At 48.7% G+C, this 21,113-nt stretch overlaps 4 protein-coding genes; 2 read left to right on the forward strand and 2 right to left on the reverse strand.

The window, feature by feature from the left end:
- Positions 1-6,083: 6,083 nt before the first annotated feature.
- GSTUM_00004103001 (uncharacterized protein) lies at positions 6,084-11,306 on the forward strand (the record flags this gene model as incomplete). XM_002842447.2 has 6 exons in its annotated part: positions 6,084-9,481; positions 9,569-10,044; positions 10,095-10,232; positions 10,281-10,430; positions 10,485-11,033; positions 11,089-11,306. The coding sequence occupies 6 exons, from the start codon at positions 6,084-6,086 to the stop codon at positions 11,118-11,120; spliced, it is 4,743 nt and encodes a 1,580-aa protein (XP_002842493.1). The 3' UTR covers positions 11,121-11,306.
- Positions 11,307-14,864: 3,558 nt separating this feature from the next.
- Positions 14,865-17,579, reverse strand: GSTUM_00004104001 (uncharacterized protein; the record flags this gene model as incomplete). XM_002842448.2 has 4 exons in its annotated part: positions 14,865-15,685; positions 15,750-16,214; positions 16,267-16,803; positions 16,898-17,579. The coding sequence occupies 3 exons, from the start codon at positions 17,577-17,579 to the stop codon at positions 16,186-16,188; spliced, it is 1,248 nt and encodes a 415-aa protein (XP_002842494.1). The 3' UTR covers positions 14,865-15,685; positions 15,750-16,185.
- A 1,562-nt stretch (positions 17,580-19,141) lies between these two features.
- On the forward strand, positions 19,142-20,361 carry GSTUM_00004105001 (uncharacterized protein; the record flags this gene model as incomplete). Its single annotated transcript, XM_002842449.1, has 2 exons — positions 19,142-19,303; positions 19,354-20,361. The coding sequence occupies 2 exons, from the start codon at positions 19,142-19,144 to the stop codon at positions 20,359-20,361; spliced, it is 1,170 nt and encodes a 389-aa protein (XP_002842495.1).
- A 488-nt stretch (positions 20,362-20,849) lies between these two features.
- Positions 20,850-21,113, reverse strand: part of GSTUM_00004106001 (uncharacterized protein) — a gene marked incomplete at its 3' end in the record, with an annotated part of 2,133 nt that continues 1,869 nt past the window's right edge. The window contains exons 6-7 of the mRNA XM_002842450.2: positions 20,991-21,080; positions 20,850-20,934 (exon numbers count right to left, since the gene is read on the reverse strand). Coding sequence (XP_002842496.1) covers positions 20,850-20,934; positions 20,991-21,080 — 175 coding nt within the window. The remainder of the gene's footprint in view (positions 20,935-20,990; positions 21,081-21,113) is intronic.

Here is a 21,113-nt window from a genome sequence, read left to right on the forward strand (position 1 = left end):
CCAGAGGGGGGTGTTAAAAACCAGGGATTCCAATTCCGGGTAAGGTTACTCTACTTAGAGTGATTCCTAGGTGTCAGATCCCCGTATTCCTAACAGGAATAAAGACCAGCTGAGGCCTAAGGGTGCTGCAGAAACCACCTCATATCATCTGGGATTGGTACCCAGACTTAAAAGTTTCATCTATGCAATCTGAATGATATTCCTCCAAAGCCTTTTGCGTTACTCAAGGCTGACTCCTGAAACCTGCAGTAGAGAATGTAGACTCATCTGTCCACAGCGCTCAAAGCCAATCCTCATATCCCCAGCCAAGATGATCACAACACCAAGCAACCCAAATCATCTTATTTGCTAGACAGATTGCAAATTTACGGCGAGATACCCACCGGTGATATCTAAGTGATTCCCTAACAGTTTTAACTGTTCGAGGACAGCAGACATATCACATCTCTATGCATATTTTGTCCCAGCTGAGACGGCGTGTCCTCATATCACATGTGACGAAAGCTTCTAATTGCTGCTTCTCAGCATCATTGTAGATTAGGGGGCAGCCAATACTGAGAGCCTTCGATGGAGTACTATTTGCCTTCATTCTTTGATATATCTTGAAATTCTAGTTAGTTTTCAACTTTAAACTCTTTAAAACAGAATTAACATTTACCTTTTGGCAGGTTCGGCAATCTATGTGCAGGTGCTGGCCAATTTTCGTCCAGCCCCAGCCCTCATCATCACAGAGTGCAATGATTTGAATTCTCTCATCACCAGTAGTCTCCCGATGTCTAACACCCTGTCGATTTCGCTCACGAACACCTTTTTGCTTCATGATTCACTAATGAATACGTTTGGAATATATTTTGTGGGTCTATTATTTACTGTTGCTTACAGTTGGAATACCCCTATCGACTTTCTAAAACGGGTAGCCTACCTTGGGGGCGGCAGGGCTGAGGCCTTGTGCCACCGCCCCGAAGATACCCCTACACCCGTGTACACTAGCCACCAACCTACCCGAGCACAGTACCATACTGTATACCGGTACTGTACCGCAAATCCGGCAATCTCGTGTAAACGTTCTTGCTCCTGCGGATTGTGTTACCGGGGCACTGGATCTTGTTTATCTGTCTGAGGCTTGCCTGACGCTTGCCTGTCTGCTGGGCTGGTTGAGCGAATGAGCGTGCGGTCCGTACTGCATTGTCGTACTCGAGTACTGTAGCCGCACCGTATTTGCAATGCCGTGCTGGGCTAGGCAGGTGGTTACGAGTAGAGTAATTGGCAAGGAGCGTGAGGGTGATTGCTCGTGGCGGCTCGGAGCTGTGGTTCAATGCGAGTTGAGGTTATGATTGTTATTCATAGTATCATACAAGTACAGTACTCGAGTACTGTATCATACTTTGGACCAGTCCCCCCCCCTTTGATTACCGGGGTACGGGTATGAAAATAGCTGAAGGTTATATCATACTAGTCCCGTGCTTCTGGCCGCCCCGTCCAACATCTCTCCACCTGTCCGTCCTCCTTCCCGTTCCCATGAGGGGGGAGGTCTCGGAGGGTAAAATTTGACGGCGACTTCCGTGTTCTTCGGGCCCGGAGTACTCGTACGTACTATACTTGTGCCGGTGCTCGTGCAAGTATAATACGGTACTTTTAGCCCGCTCCAAGGGAATTTCAGTTGCTGAATCCGTGGGGATCACATGATGCCTCGATCTCTCTTTCTTTCCAAGACAGGTGCTGCGCAGGACGGAAGACATGCGCAATTCGAGTACTCGCACACGTACGAGTACAGTACGAGTACCGTACCATAGTTCTATGGCGCCCGCACCTTGGGCTACCGTGCGATAGGACCCGCCCGAGCCCCACCGAACCGAGGGCGCTAGTCGAATATGGCGGTGGACGATGCTATACCTAATCGGGGAGCCTTGTCTAACTATTTCTAGTTTCTCTGTCCTCCCCCCTCATTTGACACAAACCCTGAAAGAGCTCTACAACAGACTACCCGTACACTAAGTCAGAAAGGAAGAGAGAAAATCGTTCTATGAATACCTGTATGTTCCATCGGCGGTTAGGGAAGCTTTGGAGAAGGGATTTTTTTCTTGAAAAATAAAAATAAAAATAAAAAATCTATTTGTAGCTGCTGTTGTTTCCTTAGGTTGAATACCCGTTGACGCCGACGCCGGTTGGTTTTTTCATGGAGTGTTGGGCATCATTTTGTCTGATGTGCCGGCAACCCATACAAACTTTCGATCGATTGCAGGGGTTACAATTCCTATCATACTTGCTGGAAGGTGGGTTATGATAATACTGAGTACTTGTATTTACTTGTCGAGCACACCTTGTTCGTGCCCTGTTTCAGGTAGATTGGTCCTCGGAGGAATAGCTTTATCCGTACTTGTACGGTTTTGTTTGCTATCGTCGTATGTGGGGCGCAGGTGGTCACTTGGCTATCGTAACATACTCGTACAGCGGTGAGTTTATCTCTGGATATGTGTGTGTGTGTGGTGATAAGGACAGTAAGCGCGCTAGAACAGATGGGACGCTGCTGTATGATACCGATGGCTTCGAGCAGGGTATACAGTATTTGGAAACAAAGACTTAAAGAGGGGGGGGCGAGAGATAAAAGAGAAAGCGGGGGGAGGGGAGACGGGGGGACGGGCTTGTTCCCCGCAGTTTTGACCTTTTTTTTTGAATTTGCGGAATTTGCGGAATTTGATGGGAATTGGTCACGGGGGGAGGTGTTTGGTTGTTTTGGGTGTGACGATGATTTGCATAAAATGGGGATTTATCATAATGGTGGGTGAATTGCTGACGATGAAGATAGGATGGGATGGGATGGGATGGGATGGTGGTGGAGGAGGAGGGGGCGGATTCTGGAAAGATTAGGATATTTCGATGCTGTGCCGGATGGGATACCTTTTTATATATCATGTCGACGTTTCATTCGAATTGTTCATTGCTTACAAGTACATATGGTATGGCGTTTCTGGACGAGATGGATGGGGCGGATTGATGAGTGGTGGGTCTTTGGGTGTCAGGATTCCTGATAATATCACTACCACGATTGGGTATCCAATGGAAAAAGAATAGAAAACAAGATACCTGTAGGTCCTCCCCCTCCCGATTCTACTCCAGTCCTGATGTGGTACCCGAGTACGTGTATTTCAAATACCGGTACTCGAGTGTAGTGCTATATCTCCAAGAATCTCACTCACTCACTCCAGTTGGACATCGTGAATTGATGCGCCCATCATACGAGTACAAGAAGTTGATAGATTGGATTACCGGAGTTCTACACTCATCATCCACAGACCTGCTTTTCTTTTTCCTAGCTGGTTCGGGTCCAACACTTGATTTTTTATTTTTATTTTTTTTTGCTTTGATCACTTTCCCTCTTCCCATTCCTCCCCCCTTTTGGCCCTCTGCCCTGACCTGACACACGCCATAGCCCCTGATCCGCGCTTCCTTATTCCCGCCACGAGGAAAAAAGAAAGAAAAAAAAGACCGAAAAAAAGTAAAGAAAGAACAAAAAGTGAAAAGGCGAATCAATCTGGCAGGCTGAGATGGGATGGGATGGGAGGGAAGGGATGAGTGGCCTGTTCCGGTCTAGCAAGTTTTGTCCTCCATCATTTAGAGCTGTGGTGGATGAAGGAAGGAGCGACAGCTCATCGCTGCCTGCTGCATTCGGAGGTTGCGAGAAAAGAAGGGAATACGGTAGATAGTCTATTTGATGATGATTGGGGTGGAAGCGGGGTTTATGATAAATTTCGGGGTTTTTATCTTATTTTATTTTATTTTATTTTAATCTATGGTTTATTGAAATGACGGCGGGATGTTTCTTCGGTATGATGAATCAATGCACGATACAATATATACTTTTGTAAAGGGCAGAAAAAGAAGGGGGAGAGAGCTTTCCCACCGCTGAGAAGCACTTGGCGAGCTTTCTTTTTCGTACCTGCATATCATAATTATTATATCATCCCCTTTCCTGCTTGCTTGCTTCACTTGTCTTGTGGCGAAGAGCGAAGGGAGAAGGAGAGTTCATCCAGACAATCCTCATCCACCGACCCCACTCTTACCGAACAGGGCAACGGAATCGGCAACCCTACCGGCATTCAGAAACCCTGCCTACCAACTGTATCATACTGTGCGAGAAAGCACACAGAGGAAGGAGAGACCCGACCTTCTCTCTTCACGAGTCAGGCGAGTCAGGCGGTATGATACGAACTCTACTGTAACTTACAGCACCAGTACCGGTACTCGTACTGACGGACGTCCGGATACAGCTGCTTGCATATCCCACGCTACCGTACCATTAAAGATCTGCCCGATACGGCAGCAGGGACACCAGTTTGCGGAGAAGGAAGGTCAAGCGTTTGTTGGGTTCGACTGTCCTGCCAGCTTTTTCCTTTCCCTTCTCCACCCTTCACATCGCCGAATGAGAAAAAAAGAAAGAAGAAGAAGAAATGCGAGAGAGCTTTTATGTACAATATGTAAAGCTCTTCTCGCAGCATTTTCGCTTGCGGTACGGTGCCGGGTCGCTCGCTGCCCTCCTGACGCCGGTGTGAGTGCTTGACGGTATGATCCTTTGAATGGGTACCGTACCGGTATCATATGGGATAGTATCATACTCATGCCGAGGAAGGGCATTTTTAGTTCTTCATCCATCCCTGTCCCACTCCCTTCCCTATCCTGTATGATATAACATGTATATTATAGAAGAAATGCACAGCTGACAAAGTAACCTGCGAATGGGGCTGCTATTCAGGCTATTTCCGATTACTCTACTCGAGTACAGTCTCAAGTATCATAGGGAGGCAAAAGCTCGTGGGATTTCCCTGATACTGTGGAGGAAGAAAAAAGAAATAAAGGTTTGTTTGAAACACCCATAGCCTCTCGTCGGCATTTTTCTTTGTATCCGCGCCTTTGGCTTTTGCATCTGATTTTTACCACTTCACTGTCCCGCACTCTACACACACGGCGGTGGTTGTGGGTCGATATTTACAACAAGAGTACAGTACTCGAGTATAGTACGGCAGTTTTCTTTTCTTTTCTTTTCTTTTCATTTTTTCTTTCATTTTTCTCTCTTCAAACCCCCATCCTTCCAACCCCTGTTTCTCGGCATTCCTTACAAATTGTTACCATGATACTTTTTGGAAGAAGGGCATAACGAGCATTGGTTTCTTACATGCAGACATAGAGTATCGCACGGATATCATGACTGACATGCCTTGACAGTTCTGAACTGTGCATAGTCTTGTCCCCCTGTATTATCGAGGGATATACATTCTTCCTCGCCGCGGTGAGCCTATAGGGTGCAACTAGTTTGACGTTCTATTCTTCGCGTAGGGAAGGAGTGAAGGAGCCTCTCTAGAGGCTAGAGTGAATCAAGGGGAAAGGATTGAAGCAAAAGAAAAAATACGCTTTGCCCTAGTTCCTCTGATACTATTATCTATAGTACCATACCTCCCCCCCTTCCTCTTCCTCAACTTCTTGTCTCCTACTTTCATCATATTTCCCCTTTGGATACCATTACCCTCTTTACTTCTATTTTACCCTACCCCCTTACTATCGGGGTAGATGGTCTGCATTCAAAAGATCACCACCGGTTTGTATGGTTGGATTGCTCGACTTGTTCGACTCTTCATTGCTTGATTCGATATTCATTGATTGATTGTCCTCCCATTGAAGGTAATAATACCAAACTCAACTCCTGTCTTTATCTCTTTCCAACATCCCATCTACTCTGCACCCCCCCCCCTCCTCCCGTGCCTTCAAATTTCACTTCCTCCCTTCCTCCCCCCCTCTCCCTTCCTTCACCCTTCCTCTCTCCTCACTCTACTTGGAAGTGGAAGAAAATTATAGATTTATTGGTGCCCTCTTTTACATTGAAGTTCATCTCCTGGGGTATCATTCACCAGGTTCACACTCAATCCATTCCTTTCCCAAGAGGTTACCCACGCCGTTTTGTCCCCACTAATCTCTACCGGACAGGGGACCCTCGCTGCCAATTTTCGCTTCACTCTTACAGCACTCCTAAACTTATCCCTCCAACCACCCCCCCCCCTTAGAACGTAATAATAATAATATTAATTCCGGCCATGTCGCATCTTCCTCTCCATACTCCGCCAACACCACCGCATTTTGGCCTCAGTGACCGGGGCTTCCCAGAGCACTCTACCGGTACTCAAGATCAGTTGCGTGTTACAGTGGGCTCAAGCGCTTCTAGCCTGAATAATCACTACGCTGGGGGCAACAATACTACGGGTACTTTGGGCCATAGTAATAATAATATTCACCCTCCTTCCCCAAACCTTTACGCCCTGCAGGTAAATTTGCAAGGTGAAGCACGGACTGTCTACACGCATCAAGGATACCCATCCTCGCCTAGAAAATTGCCACCACTATCCCAACACCCCCAGCGCGACAACCTGATCACACATCAAGACTTTGATCGTGAGATAAACACCGGTAACAGCAATAGTGGCAAAGGCGGCGGCGGAGGTCGCATCGCGCATCAACAGGTCTCAATTACTCACCCTCAAAAATCCCCCTACCCCCCATCATCCCCTTATAACCACCACAACCATTATAGTCTGCAATCCACCATCCCTTCTAGGACCCCACAAGATCAGTTGGAGAGATTACAACCGGAGGCATCGAGCGTAACAGGCGGTTTTTTGGGTCCTTTGGCCAACGATTCTTCTCACCGTTACGATTCAGGATCTTCCTCACCCTACTCTGTTTCGAGGTCTTTGTCGGGAGGCTCTAGTAACTCTGTGCATGGCACGAGCAGAGATAGAGGACAGCCTTTACTTTCCGTCCCCGAAACTTCTAGCAGCGCGGCTACCACTCCTGCCGCTTCTCCCTCCATGTCGTCCGCAAGCTTTCCACGCTCCATTCCACGGACTTCTTCGATAGATTCTGCCATATCATCGGCATCTGCGCAGTCGGGAGCTAATCATACTAGCAGAGATGGAAATCACAGCTCGGCAAAGGAAGTTAGCCCGACACCGGCCGAGATCCAGTCCTTAATCCAAACGGCTGGGTCGGCCGAGTCGCTAATTGCTTATATGATGAAGGAGAAGGCGTCTGCGGCTTCGCAGAACGCACAATTGTGGAAACTGGTGGACAAACAGAGGGCTATGATTTACGGCCTGAACAAGGACCTGGAACGCGCACTGAAGGATAAAGAAAAGTACAGGAAGGCACTTAAGGAGCAGAGGGGTCAGCTTGCACCGCTACCTACGTCGTCGATGGACCCGTCGAGAACATTCAACGAATCGCCTGCGCCGAGCGAGAGTGCCGCTGGAGATTCGCCACGGGATGGCCAACCAGAAGCAAATCCCCTCGTTAGATCGGAATCCATGCCCCTTCCTGACCGCTCGAGATCTGATTCGAGCTCAGTCCAGGGCGATTCGATGGCTCCCTATCCGCCGGCAAACTCTATGGGCGATCGCATAACTTCATCCACCAATCAAGGGACGAGGGGCCCTAATGGGCAATTGGCCCCCGACGGCGTAACTTCGTCGCTGGGAAACAAACATTCTGATCAGAGTCTTGGGGGTCAGGGTAATTTGCAGTCTGGAAATTCTCTGCCGCCAATGATGGAGTCAGCTGAGGAGGGATCTGCCCCGTTGAGCAAATTGGATAACGTATATCCGGCCATAGGCACTGGGCCGGCAAAAGGGCCAATCCCGCTACGAATGAAACTTGGTATCTCAACGGCCGTTGCCCCGACCTCGGGGCTTGGGAAATCGCCACTTCGAAAGGCACCCCCTGCTCCGTTGTCATTGGGGTTGCACACGGAATCCAAACTGCATGATGACACTGATGAAGACGACAATGTTTCGATTGACGAGATTGTAGGCTATCAACAACTTTCTTCCCAAAAGTCGAAAGAGCCGGAGGGGACGATATCTGATAGTGATAGCGAAAAGAGCTGGCAACATACACCGGTGGATAAGAAGGCTCCTTCTGATTTCTCGTCCCCCGAAATTGAAGTGCACAAGAGTATATCGCTTGACCGGCCAGCTCCTAGTCCCCAACCAGCTCCCGGCCCCCGACCTCAGGAAAAGCAAGCTTCAACTCTACCGAAACATAATGAGGGACTATTATCGCCTGCCGCGGCAGGGTTTGGGAAGGAACAGTCCGCAATTTCCCCTGGTATCAAACAACAGTTCGCTAGAGCTCCATTACCCAGTCCCGGATTGCCAAGCTCACCGAGACCCATTGACAGACCCCTAGGTTCACCGATGCCAAGAATCAAGTCACCCGGTTTACCGACCACGCCGAGAATGAGTGCGACTCCGGCTCCTTATGGGCCTGGAACCCCCCGTATGGGCCTAAGAATGAGTGCTAGTATGCCACCTAGATCGCCGGAATACAAAGGACACGAGAAAAACGCTTCGGCGAGTAGTTTGTCAAGTGTCGGTGGCTTCACAAAGCCCGGGTCTCTCGACGGATTAAGCAACCTCCTTATCCTTCCTTCAGCCATCCCTTCTGTGGACTCCCGCGTAGTATCTTCTAGGATGAAGCCCGCTAGAGCTAGTATGATGCCTGGTAGCAAGCCCCGACCGCTAAGTGAGGATTCTGTATTTACACTCGGGGTATTTTCTCGGGCAAATGGGAAGGAACTGTTGCGGGTCGAAAAGGATGTTGGGGCTTTACCTGCTTTGGATTCTCGATTGAGGAATTACATCACTTATAGTGTTAAAGTTCCAGATAGGAGTCTTTTCTCTGGACACGCTCCGGCTAAGATTGATGCCCGAAGAAATGCGATTGACGAATACTTTGCGGGGGTTTTGGGCGCCACTATGGATGAACGTGCGGCGCTGGCGCTGTGTGAGTTCTTCTCGACGGACGTAGTGGATAATAGTGTTGGCCGGGACTCGGCTCCGATATTCAAGGACGGAAGCGGTATAACAGGCACGAACCAGGACGGAAAACCGGTGAAGGAGGGATATTTGACTAAACGTGGCAAGAACTTTGGCGGATGGAAAGCACGCTATTTCGTGCTCAACGGTCCTGTATTGAAATATTACGAATCTCCGGGAGGATCGCACTTGGGACAGATCAAGCTGCAGAATGCTCAGATTGGACGCCAATCACAGAACCGGGGGGTTAAGGAAGCGGCGGAAGGTGCGAATGACGCGGATAATCAATACCGACATGCGTTCTTAGTCTTGGAGCCCAAACGCAAGGATTCGTCCACTCTGGTCCGCCATGTTTTGTGTGCCGAGAATGACGCCGAGAGGGATGAATGGGTAGAGGCTTTGATGCAGTATGTGGATAAGGGAGGGCCAGATGATGATGCTCATTCTACAATGTCTCAAGTATCACAGACGTCGGCGACTGGTCGGGAGGGAAAGAAGAAGCGGTATGGACAAAGGCACAACAAGGACAGCAAAGAAAAGAACGGTGATGATTGCCTGCAAGCGCTGAGTTATGAGGAGACTGTCTCCGGGGTAGCGCCTGCTCGAGGTCCTACACCGGAGGAGTTGAATAGGCTGCACAATACTCCCTCACCTCAGGACTCAAACGCGCATTTATTATCAACATCGCAATCCACTCCTCTTCTCAACAGCCACCAGCAGGCGCAGGCTATGGAAAATAGACCGATGGTCGGCCCAGTCCCAGATAGAGGTCCAGTAGCGTCCAAGCAGATTTCTGGGCCGACGAACGGATCCGTCATTTCGGATCTCGCTGCATGGGGATCGAAGTTCTCGGCGCCTACTAATCACGCGGAGCAGAAGTCAGCAAAGAAGAGGAGCATTTGGGGGTTCCGACAACGCTCTTCTTCGGACCTCACTAACCAACCTCAGGCTGCGCAGCCTCAACAAACCTATGAGAGGATACCTGTTTCTCGAAGTGTCTTTGGAGCTCCGTTAGAAGAGGCGGTTCATTTGAGCAAGCCGATGGGAGTGGACGTTCATCTACCCGCAGTCGTTTACAGGTGTATTCAATATTTGGATGCCAAGGATGCGGCGAGCGAGGAGGGTATCTTTCGATTGAGCGGTTCGAATGTCGTTATCAAAGGTCTTCGAGAACGTTTTAACACTGGTATGTTGCACTTACGGCATATGCATTGAAATATGGCTGATTGAGTCTAGAATCGGACTACAATCTTCTGGATAATGACGAGTACTATGACGTTCACGCCGTGGCCGGTTTGTTGAAGTTGTATCTTAGAGAACTGCCGACAAATGTTCTAACGACGGAGCGAAGGGAGGACTTCGTCAAAGTCACGGGTATGTATTCTACTACCCGGTTTTAGACGCGGTACTCACACTTTGTAGAAATGGACGACAAGGCAGCTAAAATCGCGGCCCTGAACGAGTTGGTTCATACGCTGCCTGTTGAGAACTTCGAACTCTTGAGGGCGTTGTCGGGACACTTGATCCACATTGTTGAGAACTCGGATATAAACAAGATGACTATAAGAAATGGTAACCCTCCCCTCCTGGCTCTGTTTAGCAGGTGGATACTGATTTCCCCTATAGTTGGAATTGTTTTCTCCCCAACCCTCAACATACCAGCCCAAGTTTTCAGTATGTTCCTCCATGAATACAACCACATCTTTGTTCGCCCAGAAGAAGGCAACCTTGAAGCCCTCCGTAGCCACCATCCAAAACACCCCCACCAAAACCCCCCGTCCACCCCATCTCCCGTCTCCCCACGTAGCCCATACCCCACACCCACCGACCGCCGCCCATCGACGACTGGATCACTCCTCCACCCGAGCAACCCCAACGCCGCCCCCTTAACCCCAGCAATGCACTCCCCATTACCACCATCACGCCCGGCACCCCAAGAACCGCCAATCACCCCGAGACCACAATTCGCTAGTTACGAGCCGGCGTACGGGACCGTTGTTACCCCTACCCCAACGAAGCAACCGGCGATGGGGTTTCCGGCGCCACCACCGATGCTTGGTGATGGCCTAGGGGACAATGGACCTAGTGGGGCTAAGGCTAGGAGGAGAGAGAGTAGTATGATGTTCATGATGGGTAGGAAGGGGTATAATCGTGGGGTGAACAATGGCGGGAGCGGTAAGTCACTCCTTCATTGTTAACTTTGGAATCGGTGTGCTAACGGCCGCAATAGCAATGGTGATGGAAGATAGTGTCTATGAGTGATTCCATCCACTCGACTACCCCCCTCTCTTTCGTTTTCGTTTCCCCGATTTGGCCCGGCCCGGCTTTCATAGGTGGGTGGTGTGAGCGGTCAGTTATGTCGCGTTACGTTAATGTCCTCTTCCCCCCGTTCCCTATTTATTCTGTTATATCCTTACACTATCATACAACTTAATACAAGTACAAGTACTGTAATTCTCTTGTGTCTGGTGTTCTCTCTCTCCCTCTCCCCATTTGCTCATTAAATTCTCTTTACCCATTCCCGTTGCTCTCTAGTCTTTTCACAGGTGTTTTTTTCTTTAATTTCCCCTTTTTTTTAAATTTTGCATGTACTGGGTGCGGTGGGGTGGCGTGCGTGGAGCGGAGTCAAGGTGGTTTGCGATGAGGGGGATGATTGATTGATTGATTGATTGTTGGATTTTATTTATGTGGATGGATGGATGAAGTGAAGTGTATAGGTTATGTTACCCGGGGATATGACTATCATAGTAGGGGGAGGAGGGGAGGAGGGTAATAAAAGTATAGTATAGTATAGTATAGTACCTGTATAGTATAGCACAGTACAGTTCAATGCGGGTTTGGAAGGAGTGTATATATAATATGTTTCCGCAAAGAAATTTCGATCTCGCTGCGGTTATGAATGAGTTGACAGTCACGTACGATACATAAGTTACTTTTAGGGGGTGTTTGGCACGCCGTTGTTTGTAAAGTGTGCCAAACTGCAGTTAGAAAGGCATCTTATGAGTTGCCAAACAAACACCTTAATGGCCTGTTTGGTTGGACACAACCGTTCCGTTCCGTTGCCCCGTACCGAGCTGGTAAAAAAAATCAGCAATAGAAGTGCCTTTTTACGCCCAAAGTACCCATGTTGACAAAATTATAACACCACCTCTATTCCATTGATGAATGCTCGAAATTTTCCACATATCCAAGAGAATTCCTTGGGTTTCTCTTCTCACTTTCTGGGATGTCTATTGACCGGAGAGAGAGAAAGAGAGAAAGTGACACTAGGTCTTTTCAATAATCCCAGCTGCTACAGCATCGATTTGTCACCGCTAGGCCTATGATATAAGCCTTGTGTATGAATGAATAGTTGGCATAGTTCTGAAAGCCTGTACTAGTACTATTTTTATTTCCTCTTCTATGATATTCTTTGGGTAACCCGGGGAGGAAATTCAATTATCATACTTGAAGACGGATGCTTTTGGTGTGGTATTTTATAGTACAAGTACGTTTACCGGCTTTCGCGTTCAAAGTTGACTATTGAAAACGGCCGCAAAGGGAACGAAAAGTTGGCTGCGGTTTGCCGAATAGGCTCTAAGGGACTTTTATATATCGTGAGGTATGACGATACCATAAGAGGAAAATGAAACCTCCCAAGTGGCTTTTCGGGATTAAGTTATGCTGAGAAAACAAGAGGAGAATATTATATTAATAATGTATGATAGTAAAAGTATGGTGATATGGTCCAGTAGCTTCTTGAACCCCTACGCTACTGTAATCGCATTTCACCATATAGAAGTTGGGAGAATTCTACCATTTACATTACATGACAAATGGCCACTTAATTTCTTCATTATTAAGCACTTTAAAACAATGTCGTGAAACCCCCACCCCCAAAACACGAGATATAAAAGGATATTAATCATGTCTGTTCCACTCAACTCTCCATCTTGCCGATGTTTGAACACTCAGCTGCGCCAAGAATTCCCCAGGAAGCTTATGTAACGTGCGATAACATTCAAATCTTCCAGACCACATACCACGCGCGAGTATGATATCACGCCCCGTCGATCAAAAGCTCTCAACTTCGGGCTTTTTGAATTTTGAGACCCGTATCGTGATCCCGCGACTTTGTGCTGATATCTTTTTTCTTTTTTTCTTCTCCTTTGTTAAAAATGTCTCTTTTTCTATTCCTATAGATCCCAGAAGATCTCCTATCGCACGATTTCACAGTTGAACTTTGCAAAAACCACAATTACAACCTTTTGAGTCGTGAGCTGAAACGCTGAGTGGTTTTCTCCATCACCCCTCCCCTCCCCTCCGTTCGTTCGTTCGTTCGTCTTGTTCCATGGTCTCCGACGCCCCAAACAGCTGAAGTAATGGGCACCCTACCGATCCATCGCTCCGAAAGTGCGCTCTGAATGGGACATCTTGGTGCCTCCGCTTCATGGGGTTGTCGGGATGTGGATCATTACCCGCCCTAGGAATGAGCATCTATCATAATTATTATGCGCCTAGAGTTGTCATTATTTGGTTGGGGGTGCCATAAGTCGGCGGATGCAAGACCCGGAAAGAAATCACTTAATCTGGAGTACTACACAGTGCTGTACGGGGGGTTAGTTAGACTTTGAGCACATTCGTTCATTCCATATGTTTTTTTTGGTCAGCTCGAGCGAGGAATGGATTTGATGTCTCAGGGATGGAATCATGGAACGTCACTCATGGTGTTCCTCCGCTGTCCTGCGATAACGTACAGTACCGGTACGTATCCTGTGCCTCCCACGAACATTCGGTGTGCCCACTACTACTGCCCCCGGGCGTTATTGGGAACCTCGGCAGACTCACCCAGAAAGACGTAACACCGAATAAACGGACAGTACTAGTTAAGGAGGGAGCGGAAACAGGGCGGATAGATAAATTTATCTCCAACTGTGAAAATACGAAAAAATCCCCCCGCAAGATCCCCCACACCGCAAGAGACCTGCAAGACCAGCTATATAATATTATTATGATGCAAGTTTCTTTCCAATTCCCTCCCTTCCTCGAGACCTCAACTCTTTCTCACCCTTGCCGCCTTATACTATGATATATACCAACTCCACAGCGCGCAACGACTACGGCTGCAACACGGTACGATGTTTACGCCATCCCAAAAGTGACTTCCTACAGGTAGCGGTACTCACGATAAACAAGATATTATCATACCCGCGCCAAAAACTAAAAGAAACACAGAACGCACTACGCAAACTATTCCCTTCCATTTTTTCTCCTCTTCTCGAACAGCAGCAGCAGCAACAGTAGATGCATCATTCATTCATTCATTCATACGTTCCCATTCCCTTGTCGACACGGCACAGTAGAGTACAATACGGGCCTATGAGTGGTATTATAAACGATGGTGTCGTAATGGTGACCCATTCTGTTTGTAGTACAATCTAAAGGCTATAAAGTATGATACAGTACACGGAAGCAAGCGACAAGCAACTGACCAGCCAATCAACCAACCAAGCAGCAATTCACGCCACCCCACTCCATCCCATTCCAGTAAAGTCCAGTCCGGTCCAGTCCGGGCATAAATTATTATCGAAAATAGAGAAAGGTAAAAACAGCCAAGTAAAGTATGAAAGCGAAAAGAAAAGAAAAGAACCTCCCAAGTAATAAATAAAGTAAACAAGTATCATAGCCAACCTACAACCAGCCTACCACGTCAACAGAGCAGGCGAGAGTACAAACGGGCCATGAATAGGAGATTGAAGGAGAGGAGGATAATGTATCATTATACTACTCCATCTCGACATCCTCGTCCTCGGCCTCTTCATCCTCTCCCTCGCCATCTTCTTCCCCTTCCGCATCGCCCTCCACATCGCCCTCCACATCGCCTTCAGCTTCAGCCTCACCCTCGTCCACTCCCGCTTCCATTTCCCCCTCCCCATCACCTTCCCCGTCTCCATCCTCCTCACTATCTTCAACCACCCCACCCCTCCTATCGACAGCCACATCCCCGCCTAAAGCCCGCCTAGCGTCCTCCTCCTCCCACCGCTCCAACCGCCTCTTCGACCTCCTGATCGCCGCCGCAAGCGCAAGAGCCTCCTCGCCGTAATCGTCCTCTTCTGTGTCAGTCGGCGCAAGCCCCGCGATCCCACGATGCGCAGTTCCGTTCCCGTAGCGCTTCGAAGAGTGATGCTCGTTAGCATGCTCAGTTTTGATCTTCTTGACAGGTGGGAGATCGGAGTCCACGTCCATTGGCTCAGTTGGGGAATCAGTTGTTGAGTTTGCTACTGCAGCGGGGTCTTTGGGATCTGCGGATTTGTTGTTGCTTTCGGTGTTAGCAGCGGTGTTTGCTGTGTCATCGGTTTCGGTGGCAGTTGTGGGAGGGGCGGCAACAGCTGGGGTTGAGCGTATGATTGGCTTTACGGAGTGAACCTCATGCTCATCATCGGACTTTGCAAATGGGTCCTCCATGTGCTTTATCCTACGCCAGCAGCGGGAAATGGCGCCCTCCCGAAGGCGGGCTTTGCGAGATTTGCGATCGAGACGCTTGAGTCTGCGGTTGATAAGGTACTCTGCCCTGTCTTTACGGTTTTGTTGCACTGCGAGTTGGTGAGAAGTCAATGGTCGAGAACGGTATCCCCGCTCTGTGCCGAGTGGGGTTCCGCGGTCCAGTGAGCCTGTAGACGGAGCTATCGACCGGGCGGCAGTAAGACTATGTCCCGATGCGTCGCCGGAGGCCTTTGATCCCATTCTGAGAGTAATACGAGGAGTAGAATTCTTGACTTCTCCATCCACTCCACGTTTGCCAGAGCCCTTGGGACGTCCACCGCGGCCCCTGATTGGCACCTCAAGCGCTGTTTGTTTGTTTGCTATATCAGTACAAACGCGAACATATCCAAGGAGCAGTCACAAACATACAATTCCCACTAGGAGTCATTGACCCGTCGGGAGAACCCTGGCGAGTCCCGTTCTCGGAGTCGTATTCGTACTGATAATCCACAGGATTTAGATAGTCCCGTCTCTTACGAGCCGGATTCCGCACAGAACCTATAAAAACGCGTAAATATTTCAACACAAAAGTCATTTAGGAGTTCAGGAATGCAGCCAACATGTGTGGCCCATTCCTTCTTCCTGATGCAGACGTGTTTGTGGGTGGCGAACCTCCAGCTGCTGATTGCTCGTCATCTTCGGGAGACGGCGCAATTGCTATCACGGGTGTCAGACGCGTTGAGGGATCACCGGCAATGCGACCAGAAACCGGAGCTGCGGGCACAACTTACGTTTCTTCACCTTCTTCCCTGTAGAGGGCGCGGGAGTGTTGTCATTGTTCTCCAGCAACTCTGCGTATATTCCTTTAGCAGATGTACCAGTCATTTAACCCTTCTTTCTTATTGTTTGGCTATAAGGTTCGGGTTCGCAACAAAGGCGCACTTACTCTTCCGCTCGAGTCGCATCTTCTCACCAAACTCAATTTCCGCGTCGGCGTCGACGTTCTCCTTGGCAGCTTGCTCCTCCGTCAAGTGCTCAAACTGAGGGACTCTACAAGGCACACCCCCATCCTTCGCTTCCTGGCCTTGGCCAAAGGGGTTCTTCATCGCTGATTCGGTGTCAAAGTCACCCTCAAGATACCACCACATCAGCCAGAGGAAGGCCCTAGCCCTGCTCTTGCTGGAAAGAGTGCTCCTCATAACCAGGTCGTAAAAATCCCGCGACTCCGGGAAATGGAGCTCCGAGATCTTGGGGGCATAGGTCGAGAGTAGGAAAACTAGGTTTATAGGGTTTGTACGTGGAATCGGGAGTGTTATGAGCTGGTCCAACGTTACTGGTTCCTTTCGATCCTCGCAAGCACCCTTGAGGATAGACTTAAGACGGGGAGCATCCTGGAGTTGCTTGTAGGCGTGTGTATCCGTATACGATTGCAACGAGGGGATGGAGTGGTACGTCCTAAGCTGAGCTTTCATTTCAGGGAAGACTGCATCGGGGGAACATTAGCAAACGGGAACCCAGCTGGAAAAAAAAAAGCAATAGCTAGTCCCCCTCTCTGGCGGGAATGCAGCCACACTCACAATTCAAGGTAGTATTCATCCTCCCGACATTAACCAGCAAACAAACCATTGCCATATTCAGCGCATTAGGTCTCTCACTTGTAAGCTTATCCCTCAAAATCTTACTAGTCTTGCTACTCCGAGCCATAGCATCGATATAGACGTCTGCGAACGTCCGACGAACCCGTCTATCATACGAGTTCGTAAAAACCGGTTTATCATCGGTGAATATTGCTTGCAAGAACTCATACTGGATATCCTTCCGCCAAAGCGGGACACCATCCGGTTTCTTCAGATGCTTGATCTTACTCCCGGAGAAGAAGGAAGTCTGCTGCTTCCTGCCCGTGGTTCCACCACTCTGCGCCCCTCCTCCAGTGGTAGCAGTGGCATTCCCATTATGTCCGGATACACTGCTAGCTTGACTGACATTCGCACCGCCATTTCCCCGTGATACCCCCCTGCCGTTGCTACTCCGACGATCATCGACATCGGCGGAAGAAGGACGAGTCTCTACTCCACCTCCCCCACGGTCTTTCCCATCCGCGCTCGACCGGGCAGATAATTGGGGTTTCATCTTGGATGCCCCGGCCGCTGGTTCAACCGATTTCGCTTCCTCCTTACTCGTCATTGGTGTTGTCGCTGTTGCCTCCGGCACTATGGAAGCCGACGACGAGGGTGCGTCTGCCGTGACGTAGTCTGTCATTGTATTAAGTTGTTCGTTCAGTTCGTTGAAGCTACGTTTATCTCTTAGCTCTTTTATTTTCGCAAAAACGCGAATAAAAAAAATAGCTTTCTGCCCCTTCTTGTCTTCCCCCTCCACTGGTAAGGTATGTGTGTTGGAGGGAAGGTAGAAGGTATGCAAGATAGAGAAAAATACAAATGTGCGGGTTTTTTATTGTTTTGCTGGCCGGGTTGAGTGGGAGGTATAGGTTGAAAGGGGAGCTCACTCGGTAGTATGAACTTCTATGTATTAGGTGATGAGGAGGGGCGAAAAAGGTTCAGGTGAGCGATATGGTGAGAAGAGGAAAATAAGGGAAAAAACTGGATTGGAGAACAGTGGTGGTTGTCGTCGTCGCTGGAAAGGAAACGGCGGACGGCAAGAAACACGCTACAGAGGGTAATTGTTTCCTCAAGGGTGGTTTTCAAGTTCATGCGCTGTTCAAAAGGCCCAACCCGTAAGTTAATGTAAAGGTAAGTTAATGTAAAGGGAAAAAAAGTGAAGCTGGAAGTACGACAGCAGAAGGGGGAAAAATGTAAAGGAGGGAGGGCCCGGAGGGGAAAGCAGGAGAGGGCGTGATGGAACAGATAAAAGCAAAAAGGAGCAAGCGAGTGTGGGCGAGTGTGGTGAGAACAGAAATTGTAAAGAGGTGAAGCTAAAGGCAGGATGGAAGATACTGTATACACAATATGAGGATTGCCAACTTCCCCCCGATCGACAGAACGAGGCTGCAACTTTTCTATCCTGAGGATATCTCCATACAAAGGAGAACTCACAGGTCGCTTACTTCCTACTACTCACCACTATATCATACCTACCACATCACAAGCGCACCTTCATAGAAGAGAGAGGAAATGTTTCCATCTCCTCTCTCCTCTCACCAACAAGAACAAACGGCTATAGACTACTCGCCGTATCACTATGCTGTGCTCGCACATCCGTTCACCCAGTCCTCACTTCCACCCCCTTATCCACAAACCCACCCTTCCACGGTCTACTAAAAAAAAAAAAAAAAAAAAAAAAGACTAATAAGAAAAAATAAACGCGTGAAAGATGCCATAATCAGCATTCTCAGCTCCACGAGTAATTACCACCAGACCAGAAATAAAAGCCATCTCAGAGCACCATACTGTTGAGCACAGCATAACAACTTCCCCTTCCGAGCCTCCATCACTGTACCACAAGTCCCTGGGTTAAGGTAGTCTTGGCTCGGCGGGGTGCCGTTAAGGACGGAACTGTGAGTCTGTCTTGGCGGGAGGGGGGAAGGGAACATGGTTGAAAAGGGTATGGTACCAGTATTCTATGTAAGGTACGAGAAAAATGCTCTATTTTTTTTTCCCCTCTCCATTTCTATTCTTATGCTGAGGTATGATGCAGTGCTATGCAGTACAGGTTACCACAATACCCCCAGGCTGTTTCCAGGTCCTATTTCCCGGGTATGATCCAAATTCTCATGATTAAATTTTCATGTTTTATTTTGTGAAGACACACTAGGGATACACCAATGTAAGAACTTTTTTTTCTTCTTAACTTAACCCATCGACTCGATGAGAACTTCCTGCCTCGCCGGACAATCTTGTTCATCAGCGGGCCAGCGAGAGCGGTCATCAATTATCATTCGTCTGTGCTGCCTGCGCATAAGTAGTTCTGGGTTACCCTGTCCGAATACACCAAGACTGCCTCACACCCCACAAACCTCGGGAGAAAAAGTTCGAGCGTGGAGCCTCAGATGGTGGTTTACAGACGCTGCACTATTTAGGATAGCAACTCTCAATTCAACTCCAGACTCCACTTAGTGCATACCTCTGCAAACCAAACGCCACCACCGCTAAATTCTCATAAAAAAAATTCAAATAAACAGCGCAGACACCGGAGCAATGTCTCGCCCGGAAGATACTCTGTACGCATCTCCCCTGCTGCACCTTCCAAAGACACTAACGACCCCCACTGCAGCCCGCCAGACCTCTTCTACAATGACCATGAATCCCAGAAATACACCACAAGCAGCCGGATCCAGACCATCCAGACGACCATGACCCAGCGCGCCCTCTCACTCCTCTCCCTTCCATACCCAAGCCTGATCCTCGACATCGGATGCGGCAGCGGACTCAGCGGGGAAAGCCTGACCGCATCGAACCACACATGGATCGGGATGGATATATCCGCCAGTATGCTTGCTGTGGCACTCGACCGCGAGACCGCCGGCGACCTGTTCCTCGCCGACGTCGGACAAGGCGTTCCCTTTCGCCCAGGCACATTCGACGCGGCCATAAGCATATCGGCGATTCAGTGGCTGTGCAACGCCGATACCAGTGATGTCTCGGCGACCGGGAGGTTGAGCAGTTTCTTTGAGGGGCTGTATGCCGCATTGAAGAGGGGTGGGAAGGCTGTCTTACAGTTCTATCCGAAGAATGAGGTGCAGAGGGGGATGATTACCGGTGCGGCGATTAGGGCCGGCTTCGGCGCTGGCTTGTTGGAGGATGACCCTGGGACTAAGAATGTTAAGCTCTATTTGGTGTTGACGGTTGGGGCGGGGGCCGGAGAGGGCGGGGCTGACGATGTTACGAATATGGTTAGGGGGCTAGAGGGTGTTGATGTCATCGATGAGAGGAGAAAGGGAAGGGATGGTGGGAGAGACGGGGTTGGGGAGGGTAAGAAAGGAAGCAAAAGTTGGATTCTCAGGAAGAAGGAGCAGGGAAGGAATAAAGGGAAATTCGTTAAGGCCGATTCAAAGTATACCGGGAGGAAGCGACGACCGGCCTTTTAAATCTATTCATTTTTTTTCTACCCCCTTATTCTCTCACGCTCCTTCTCTTTCTCCTATCTTATACGCCTCCCTTCATGTCCTGTAATTAAAACTGGTAGGCCACGACTCACGATAGAGTCACCAAGCTAGAGAACTCAATTGACTAATAGAGCGGATGCCCGTCCCGATATATCACTTGCACTGTTGAAAGTATGATATCCGTTGCACAGGCCACCCAAAATCACTCTGGGGAAAGAACGAAAAATAATAATAATAATAATAATAATAATAATAATAATACATTCCCTCTAAGGTTACACAATCAAAGTAGAAAAACAAACGGCAAAGAAAATGAGATGTAATGGTATTCTAGAAAACCTATCAATCTCCAAGATTGGTCATGCTAGATCATTATTAGGCTAAACAACAAACTAACAGTGCTCGGTTCATACTACTCTGAGAGTGTGAACCTTCTCCGCCCGGTTTTTTTTTTAGTATTGCTAGTTGGCCTATTGCCTCTCCATCTGCTTCAAAACAGCGTCGGTGAAGTCGTGAGTAGTGTTATTTCCACCCATGTCTTTTGTTCTCACCTTTCTGTAAATCAATTAGTCACCCTGTGCATATTCTGGAGAACATATTATAAATCTCACCCATCCGCTACAACATCATAAACTGCTTGTGAGATTCCAGTAGCATGGTCGTCAAGACCAAGATGCCTCAACATCATAGTAGGAGTTGGTCTGGAGTTCGAATTTGACCGTATTAAATAGAGT

The sequence above is a fragment of the Tuber melanosporum genome (genome assembly GCF_000151645.1).
Source record: "Tuber melanosporum whole genome shotgun sequence assembly, scaffold_10, strain Mel28".
NCBI classification, from domain to species: domain Eukaryota; kingdom Fungi; phylum Ascomycota; class Pezizomycetes; order Pezizales; family Tuberaceae; genus Tuber; species Tuber melanosporum.